This window comes from Setaria italica, chromosome VIII, assembly GCF_000263155.2.
Source record: "Setaria italica strain Yugu1 chromosome VIII, Setaria_italica_v2.0, whole genome shotgun sequence".
In the NCBI taxonomy this organism is placed as follows: domain Eukaryota; kingdom Viridiplantae; phylum Streptophyta; class Magnoliopsida; order Poales; family Poaceae; genus Setaria; species Setaria italica.
In genome coordinates, this window is record NC_028457.1 from 31,912,053 (window position 1) to 31,922,502 (window position 10,450).

Below are 10,450 nucleotides of genomic sequence, written 5' to 3' on the forward strand. Positions count from 1 at the left end.
AATGTAAAATGGCTCATGGGTCACTATAAAAGGGGGCGCCCAACCCCGTTGTAAAGGGAGACCCGTTATTTTTCAGAACTTCCAAGTGTTATCTCTTTCCATTCACAAACCTCTTTGATATCAAATTTCTTTAGACCAACATGGCATCCACTGTGTTCTCAGCTACAAAATAATCCACGATGCCACAACCAAAGGAGAAGAATACCACACGGCAGGAAACCACTGAGGGTGAAAGAGAGCAAGAGATCGGGCTTGTTCGTATTGATCAAGACAACACAGACCAATAAGACAACATAGACCCTAGAGATATTAAAAAGATTGTAGGCTAGTTTAAGATTAAGAAGTGAGAAGAGAAGTTCACGGCTGTTCCTCACTCTAGCAGCTCTTCACCCCTCGCTCGCGCCATACCAAGTTCACGGTTTCACGCCCAAATGCGCGCGTACCTCCGCGCCTCGGCCATCGCCACCGCACCCGTGCTTGCTCCTGCTGCCGTCTCCACCCCCTGCGCAGCGGGCGGCGTGGGCCTCGGCTACGGCATCGCCATCGCGGTGGGCATCCTCGTGCTCGTCTCCACCGCCACGCTCGCCTCCTACCTCTGCGTCCGCACAAGGCCGCCACGGCTTTCACGCGTGCTGCGCCGAGTGGTGGCTCCGGGTGAGCGCCACCTGCCCCGTGTGCCCCGTGCCGTCGCCCGTCGCCACGCCGCTCGCGGAGGCCGTACCCCTCGCCGCGCACGCGCGGTGACACAGAAGCATGCGTGTCAAGAGCATCCCATGGCCGTCCGGAAGCTTGGAAACTTCCCTTTGCCGTCATTGTGACGGAGTCCGACCAAAGGCAGGGGAGCGACTCGGAATGTCGGATTCCAATCTGCAGCCAGACAGGCAATCCAATTCGATTGCTCTAGAAACTGGAAACCGAGTCGACTACAGACCGACGATCCGAACCGGGAACAACTCCAGCTGCGCGTCCTCTGGCCTATAAATCCATGGCAACCCTCCCCTCCGGTGCTCCATCCATCCATCATTCCACCCATCACCTTCTCCCTTCTGCCACCGCCGCCGCCCGCTCTGACCCCACTTTCCTAGCGTCATGGAGATGGCGGCGCCGGTCCCGGTGATCTTCTCCCGCGGCTTCCGCTTCAACCCGACGCCACTCGAGTCCGCCACCTACTACCTCCCTCGCCTCGTCGCCGGCGCGCCGCTGCACGAGGCCGTGCGCCCCGTCATCAACCACGCCGACGTCTACGGCTGCGAGCCCGCCGACCTCGCCCGCCAGTTCTGCCCGCTGCCCAGGACCGGGCACCGATTCTTCTTCACCCACTGCAAGCTGCAGCAGCCGCAGAGGGAGGGGAAGGCCAGCAGGGCCACGCGCGCCGCCGGCTCTGGGTCGTGGCACTCGCAGAGCGTCAAGGACGTCGTGGACCACGCCGGTGTCAAGGTCGGCGAGATCAGGAAGCTCCGGTACAAGAAGGGCGGCGCGTACACGGACTGGCTCATGGACGAGTACTCGTGCTGTTTGGAGGACGCCGTCGCCGGCGACAGGCAGTTTGTGCTGTGCAACATCTACGTGTCCCCCAGGGCCGATCAAGGCTCCGCGGCGCGCCAAGAATCTGCCGCCTTCTTCGCTCCACCAGCGCCTGCGCCCGTCGCGATCGCGCAGGCAGCGGCGCCCAAGAGGCCAGCGCCGCAGAGTGCCGAGCCGCCGTGCCCCAAGCGGATGCGGGGTGCCGTCGCCCCGACGCCTCCGGTCGTGCAGCCGGCGGGTTATTGCACGGCGTCCTTCGCGCCACCACTGCCGTACGTGCCTCACATCACCACTTCAGTTCAGCCTCCGCCGCCGCCAGTTCTGACCCGTCTCGCAGCGCCGCCGCCGAGTCGCTCGCTAGAACCCGCGCCGCCGCTGACGCCCCCGGTGGTACGTTCCTGCCACATGCCGCCAGTTCCGACCCGTCTTGCAGCGCCGCCGCCGAGTCGCTCGCCGGCGCCCACACCACTGCAGCCGCGTTCGCTACCTAAGCAGCAGGCGCCGCCGGCAACTCTCCCGGTGGTACGTGCCTGCCACATGCCGCCAGTTCCGACCCGTCTTGCAGCGCCGCCGCCGAGTCGCTCGCCGGCGCCCACACCACTGCAGCCCGCGTTCGCTACTTAAGCAGCAGGCGCCGCCGGCAACTCTCCCGGTGGTACGTGCTTGCCACATGCCGGTGGAAGCACCAGCACGTCACTGCCAGCCGCCTCAGCCGTCCGTGCAGAGGAAGCAGCGCACACGTGATCCGTTTGAAGCCGCTGAGCTGGGAGACGAAGCAGAGGAAGCAGCGCCTGATCCCAAGGAGTCCCCTGCAGCGCTTGTTGATCAAGAAGACGACTGGGCCGAGTTGGAAAAGTGCATGGACGACGCCGTGCCAACAGCCGAGGGCTCAACCATGACTGAGGATGAGATGGACCAGCACTTGTCCTCGTTGTTGTTTGAGGAGTCCCCTGCAGCGCTTGTTGATCAAGAAGACGACTGGGCCGAGTTGGAAAAGTGCATGGACGACGCCGCGCCAACAGCCGAGGGCTCAACCATGACTGAGGATGAGATGGACCAGCACTTGTCCTCGTTGTTGTTTGAGTAGGAAGAGATCCCGGATGCAATTGCAGCACCAGCACCTGCTCCGGCGTCCAAGGGATCCAAATCGTCGCTTCAAGATGACTTGGACTTGTTTCGCAAGATAATGGACGAAACCTTACGACGATCGAGTTCAGGAATGGCTGTTGACGAGCTTGCCTGGACATGAAGCAGCAGCAGCAGCAGCAGCAGCAGCGGAAGAGCTCCACACAGAAGAAGGCTTTCCGATCACATCTCGTGGTAGGAATGTTAGGATCGTAGCACATGTAGAATTTTTTCTGTGGATGGAATTTTGTATGCCATCCTGAATGTAAATGTTGCATGCTGATGAGTTTGTTAGGGAGTAATCCTCCTGTCCAAGACATAATGTATGCCATGACATTAACACTGTCAGTCTCAAACAGTCTTGACATTATCACTGTCAGTCTCAACAGTAGTATAATGGCCGCCAATTTTAGTTTCTGTTGTCCCATGTTGTCTCCTGATTTTTCTAATTTTTGTACCTTCATGCGATGTGTTACATGGTAAAACAATAGTCACAAAAAACAACAGGAGCACGTTCAATTTTGCACCTGTTTTATTGAAACTGATATCTGACGATGAAGATATAAGCCTTTGAAAATATTTAAGAATGCATTTCTTAAGAAGAAATGGGAATTTTTAAAAAAGAAAGACAACATACATGTAGGTCTTTCCAAATTGTAGTTACATTATCAGCACTCCCTCTAACATCTCATCCCATAACTAGTACTCCCTCCATTCTAAATTGTAAGCCGTTTTGGCTTTTCTAGAAAAATCAAAACGACCTACAATTTAAAATGGAGGGAGTAGCAGTAAATGGTAAAATGAACCAACTGAAACCACCTCAGCATCCCATGGCATTCCACACTGGAAGCATTTGATACTGTATCTTGGCCCTTCCTGATCCCACTTTTGCAAGCACTTGGCTTTGGCAGTAAGTGCAGGGATTGGATAACTGCCTTGGTCTCAACAGCCTCCACAAGAGTGCTACTGAATGGAAATCCTGGGCAGCTGATTCATAACTCCAGGGGTTTGAGGCAAGGGGATCAACTATCCCCAATGCTATTCATAATGCTTATGGTAGTGCTGCACAGGTTGTTTAGAATAGCAGTGCAGCAAGGAGTGTTGACAGCACCACCTGACCAAGAAATCCAACACCAATGCTCAATATATGCTGATGATGTGGTTTTGTTTGTAGCTCCTCAAGTGCAAGATATGGTCACTGTCAGGGAGATATTGCAATTCTTTGGGGCTGCTACTGGCTTGCACACTAACCTGTAGAAAAGCTTGATTGCCCCAATTGGTTGCTCTGAAGATCAACTAAATAGGGTCAGCCACATCCTGCCAGCTAGAATTGCTGAATTTCCAATTCAGTACTTGGGTTTGCCATTGACAGTTGGCTGGCTGAAAAAATCACACCTCCAACCCCTTGTAGACAAGGTAACTGCTAGAATTCCAACTTGGAGAGCACCATTGATGAATCGGGCTGGCAGGTTGACTACTGTCAAAGTTGTGATGAGTTTCATCTGCATACACACCTTGATTTCTTTGAAGATACCGAATTGGGTGTTAAAGGAAATTGGCCACTGTCTAGTTGCCTGGACTACAGCCTGCAGACCAATCGACTTTGGGGGTCTGGGAATTGTTGATCTCCGTCTTGCCTCCTTTGCTCTCAGACTCAGGTGGCTCTGGTTGCAAAAGACAGACCATAACAGACCATGGAGCCGTATGCAGTTGGATTTTCAACATGACCAAGTGATCCAACAGTTGTTTCATGCCTCAATTGAAGTTCAGTTGGAAGATGGGAATTTGTCTTTAGTTTGGTCAGATAGATGGTACGGTGATTCCTCTCCTTGTATCATGGCGCCACATCTCTGCAACCTCATAAGTCCAAGGATCAGAAGACGGCGCACCGTTGCTAAAGCTCTACACCAAAAGCAGTGGATAAAAGACATTGTCGGATTCGCTACAGTGCAAATACTCTCTGAATATGTCCACCTTTGGCATGCCCTCAATGGAATTCAGCTAGTACCTGGGGTCGAGGACATCGTGTCCTGGAGATGGACTCCATCCGACAACTACATGGCTAGATCGGCATATAGGGCCTTCTTCCAAGGAGCTATCAAGCTGCACACAAGTTCATTTGGAGAGCGTGGGCGCCTCTGAAAGTGAAGTTCTTCATGTGGTTAGCAGTTAAGTACCGCCTGTGGACTCCTCAACGGAGACAGCATCGGGGACTGCAGGATCATGCTGCTTGTGCTTTGTGCGAGCAAGAACCTGAGACTTCGAATCACATCTTCGCGCAATGCTCTTTAAACTTCTTACCGAGCAAGGTATGTGGCAAGAATTGTTACATAACAAATATTTGAAGAATAAAACTCTTTCTCAAGTAGAGAGGCAAAACCCACTGATTCACCCTTCTGGCAAGGACTGATGCGGGTCAAGGATGAATTCTTCACCCATGGATTTTTCAAAATTGGAAATGGACAATCCATTCATTTTTGGAAAGCTATTTTGCTTGGTGACACACCTTTGGCACAACAATATCCATCATTATATAATATTGTGCGACTCAAGCATGTTCGTGTTGCAAATGTACTTGCTCAAACACCCCTGAATATTGCTTTCAGAAGAGGTTTGACTGGTAATAAATGGAATGAATGGTTCCACTTATGTCAGCGCCTAATGACGGTTAACTTGTTTGATGCTCCAGATCAGTTTGTTTGGAAACTAACTACTACTAGTAAATTCACTGTGAAGTCTCTATATCTCCAACTAGTGAATGGTAATATGAGATACATGCATAAATACTTATGGATAAAAGTGTCCCTGAAGATTAAGATTTTCATGTGGTTTCTTAAAAATAAAGTCCCGTTAACAAAAGATAATCTGGCTAAACGGAATTGGAATGGACGTCAAAAGTGTTGCTTTTGTGACTCAATGGAGTCCGTTGAACACTTATTTTTATTTTGTCCTTTTGCACGCATTATTTGGCGTATAGTTTACTTCACTTATAATATATAATTTACTTAACTTATAATATACCACCCCCTTCCAATATTAAGAATATGTTCGGAAATTGGCTAAACAGGGTACATAAGAAAAATAAAGCTAGCATACGTATTGGAGTGTCAGCTTTATGTTGGTCCATTTGGAACTGCAGGAATAACTTTATCTATAACAACCAAACGGGTACTAATTTTTTGTAGGTTGTTCCTATGGCGGTGCATTGGATACAATTATGATCCTATCTCCTCCCGGTGGATCAACGGGAGCCTATGCTTACTAGATTACCTGCTGACGGTTGCACAGGACTTCTATTTCCTGGCTACTGGATGGCAACACAATAGAGGAATTGCAAATGGATAGCTATTTGTTGCTTTTCATTTTTAGATGGTTGATTCATACCTCAATCTTGACTGATCCATGATTGTAATAATTGAAATCCTCTGAACTATGCAATAAAAAAGGCTGTGTGCATCAATCGATGCAGAGGCCGGGGTAATCCCCATTTCGAAAAAAATATCTTTGCGCAATGCTCGTTCACAATGCAGGTCTGGCAAGCAATTGCTTCAGTCCTGAACTTACTGAATCAGCCTCCCTCGCAAGATTTCAGCACCACCGATTTCTGGCTTCACATGAGGAGTGCTGTAGATGCTCTAAAGAAGAGAGGAATCGACTCGGCTTTTATGCTGATCTCGTGGAGCATTTGGAAGGAGCGTAACAGCAGGGTTTTTAGCAGGTCGCCGGCAAAGCTCTATGGGCAGCTGGCCTGTGAGATCAGTGAGCAAGCGCTCTTGTGGTGCGGTGCTGGAGCTAAGTAGCTGATAGAACTGTTCTTCTTCAGTTTTCCTTCCTGCTGTTTGGTCGAGGTGTTCTGTTTCTAAGTTAAACTTCCGGAGATCGTATTCCGTGTGCGAGCAAGTTACAGAGATTTAAAAAAGAAACTACAGAGACAATTTACGGAGGTGCTAGTTTGCTTTAACTGAACGTAACACGACAATCTGTTCTCAATAGTTACTGTTTTCTGCATTAGCCATGAACAGAGAAGCTATGAATTAACGCATGGTTCTTCAGATGCTAAGGGTATGAACCGACACATAAGCTGTGAATTAACGCATTGGCCATGAACAGAGCCCGGCGACCTCGCCGCCCAGTTCCGCCCGCTGCCCAAGACCGGAGACCGGTTTTTCTTCACCTCCTGCAAGAAGGGCGCGCGCGTCGCCGGGCCTGGATCCTTTGTTCATGCATGTGGTGAGTTCGGATACTTTGTGAAATACAAATTATAACTTCTCTAATTTACATACAAAGTTCAAAATTTCAGTGAATTTTACCATCTTTGTAAATGAACAATTCTCACTCCTTGCTGAAAAGGAAGGAGTCATATCATTGCTGGAAGATACATAGACACTACTTTATGCAGATGATTAGTGTTCATATCTCCTTCAACTAAATGATATTATGTTTATTTGCTTCTCTGGCTACTGTCCATATCTCATATTTGGATTTTGCTGCTTCTAGGTGTGTGATCTTGTTCTGCTAAGAGCACAGATATTTGTTGTTTCATGGACCAGATTATGTGTTAGTGCAATTAGGAAAACGGCATGGACACAGCACCAGCCTACCACTTCCACTTCCCTGGCCATTGGTCGGAGAGAGGCTTAAGCTTGTGGGAGAGGTTATATTGACATAATTTCCTATCATCGCCTAAAAAGTGCTCCACATTATTTCACAGGAGGCTTACTAGATACTGACACAAGACTAATCCACCACGCGAAAAAGGAGTGCAATATGAAGAGGATCATATGAGCGCGAAATGCCAGATCGCTGACGTCATCCATCTGTAAGGAGATTTGAAAAACTAAAAACGCCATAAATTTTAAACATGATATTTAAATTAAATTTTTCATTTGTTATAGCCACATCAAAATGTGTACAATTAAAATAAAAAATAAAAAAAAAAGAAAGAAAAGAAATGGAAAAGGAAAGGAAAATTAAAGGAAGAGGAAAGAGAATACCAGAACAAAAGGAAGAAAAAAGTAAAGCAAATGGAAAATAAAAGGAGAAAAACTTGCTAAATGGTGTAACTGCAGCAATGCTAATCCAAGGAAAAGATTGCAAAACGTACGCGTGGGCCAAATTCGTCATGACCGGTCCAATAATCCTCCAAAACTCTTGGGTCTGCAAAATAGACAGTTACCCGAACTATTATTGGGCTGAAATTTTGGGCCGAATTGAAGCCTCCCTGCTGCAACAGCAGTGGTATAATGGACGGTTGGTTTCAATGAACTCTCGTGCCTAATTTGAAAACTCCAATCCCTCTGGGATCCCGAACTTTTCACTAGGTAGGTAATCCATGGAGATATAATTTTAATTATCATCGTGGGGTTTTTCCATCCCTGGGTTTTGCTCCCCCTTCTTTCAAAAGGTGCCTCATGGTAAGGGTTGCGCGAGCTTTGCATGACATTGAAGCAACCAACGCAGGATTTCTAACTTCATCGTTATGAGGAGTGACACAAAGGATGACAGAATGAACTACATGTCAAATTTGCATTCTTTGTCACATACTCCTCTGCAGATTTAGTGCTGGCCATCTGTCTATAAATTAATGAGCATTGGCGTGGCATCCAGCCTGAAATATTGCAGAAATTTGGCATGAAAAATAGCAGATGTTTCGCTAGAGTTAAGCTAGCCAACACACACCCCCCCCCCTAAGATGGTGGTGGAAACTGATGGTGGTGGAAACTGAAGAGCGCAGATCATTTGATCATTATTAGCAGCCAATGCCGTCTACAAGTGGGAAGTATGTACCCAACTTTAAATGTAACTTCCTGTCACCAGCTTCAAAAGTTTATCTGCCACCGATGCAATTATGTTAGCAGTCGAAACCAGCCACCGATGTAATTATACATTAGCCTAAGGAGTACTCACTGCAATGTGAAGTTGTAATTAGATCTAGGCAATGTATCTTTCATATCAAGTTTGGTGCAAATTCATGACGTGATGAGGTCGAGCTTGCAAAAAAGCAGATCAATAGAATGAAGTAATGGCTTCATTGCTTTACTTCTCGCAGGATTAATTACAATCAGAATAACAGGAAATCATGTCTGCAGCTTTATTACATAGTAGGCGACTAGCAAAAACTGAGAGAACGGAAATGGCTTCATCGCTTCACTCATACCGGTTTCAATTTCAAATAACAATAACCAACGATTGCTTAAAACAACATATAAATTTGGGAATCTATGCTGCATGTAGGACAGGAATTTTGGCGGTTCAGACATGAACATTCGCATTTTGTACCCACTTACACCAGTCGAGTAGGAATGCAGGGCTGCACCTGGGAGAGGATGGTATGCTTTGGGTGAGGGTGCAGAGGGTGAATCAAGTAGCTACTCTCCATAGGCTCGAGGGAAGCTGTTGGTGGAGTCGAGCAGCTACGATGGAATCGAGCAGTAGTGCTAGGCGGAGTCGAGGGAGTGTTGGTGTATGTGACGGGGTAGCACAGCAGCGGACGGCGACGAGCGGCATACTACGGCGTGGGAAGGACGCGGCGGCGGCGGAGAGCAGCGGATTGGGCTTCGGCTAGTGGGTTGGCGTGCGAGTAGTTTCTGTGCCTTTTGAACTGAGCTGATGCTAGGTTCATTTTCTTTTTCTGGAATAACCAAGTCAGTCAGCCAGCATAGGTTCTTTCGTCTTAACGGTGGTACCGAGAGGATGATTTTTGTTGACTCAGAAATTACTGATCTCCAAAGAATTTACGAGTGATATTTGGTGAGATTACTTCAAAAATTGTCACAAAATCTTTATATTTGGTGAGTGTTCCACCTTGCTTGTCATCATAACAATCCGCAGTGACTTTGTTCATTTTAACTGTCACCAAAATTGTGGGACAGTGACAAAAAATCCGATTTGTAGTGGATCCTTGGACCGCATTGAAGCCTCGAAGTAAATAGAGACATTGAGATTCTCTCTTTCAAGTTTAGTGCTACAAATGTGTGATGCACCAGATAACATGAAAACCAGGCATGCATTTGATGACCTATGTTGAAGGTTGTTATTCTTCATGTGGCAGTGTGGGATGATCGGACGAGCACAAGGAGGCTTTCCTCTCCTCATGCATATATAACTTTTATGGAAGAAAATCAAGCAACTTTTGCATGAATCTGATCACTAGAAACACTTTATTGCAGGCATTGAGATCAGTAGTTATATATAGACTACAAAAAAAATTACATTCTTTATGATTCAAGTTCTATGCATGTACTTGTCCAAGAAAAAAAATTATGTTGAGATACAAATTTGAGATGTTCGAGGAAACTAAGAAGTCTTTTCCTGTCAAACAACTCCACAAACTTACCAATTCCTAGATGTTGCTGTTACAAAAATTTCATTTCAGGCTCAAGAGTTATAGATTGGCCAAAAGGTCATCATCCCATGTGGAATCTACATTAGAAATGCCACTAGGTGTTTTGCATCGTTTAGTGTAAAATGTAGCCTCTCCATAGAATTATTCTACGGCATTCTAACAATGATGGTGGAGTTACAAGTTTTGGATGAAAACGCCTGACGACATGCACATCGAGTCATCAGTTGGTGCGAGCCAATGTTTTGCAACCCAAATCCTGTGCTTGTGCGATGCTTTTAGATGTCTGATTATTAGCTTCATATTGAATTCGCCCTGTTACCTTTTTAGGTTGAATGGTCTGAAGCAAGAAGAAAAGATCACTGATCCCTATAGGTTGTGCAACCATTAATAATGAGCAAAATGAATTATATTGACCTAGAACATTTCGCCAGATAAGTGAATGACTGCCATTACTTT

The 10,450-nt window shown here is 47.2% G+C and overlaps 1 protein-coding gene across 1 annotated transcript; it reads left to right on the forward strand.

The window, feature by feature from the left end:
* Window positions 1–1,089: 1,089 nt before the first annotated feature.
* LOC101768364 lies at window positions 1,090–2,611 on the forward strand. Its single transcript, XM_012848240.1, has 2 exons — window positions 1,090–1,914; window positions 2,153–2,611. The coding sequence occupies exons 1-2, from the start codon at window positions 1,090–1,092 to the stop codon at window positions 2,609–2,611; spliced, it is 1,284 nt and encodes a 427-aa protein (XP_012703694.1).
* Window positions 2,612–10,450: the final 7,839 nt, after the last annotated feature.

Excerpts from the sequence above, each read along its gene's own strand:
- LOC101768364 (XM_012848240.1), top strand. The coding sequence starts at position 1,090 with ATGGAGATGGCGGCGCCGGTCCCGGTGATCTTCTCCCGCGGCTTCCGC. Across the intron at positions 1,915-2,152 it reads CGCCGCTGACGCCCCCGGTG|CAGGCGCCGCCGGCAACTCT; the intron begins GTACGTTCCTGC and ends CTACTTAAGCAG.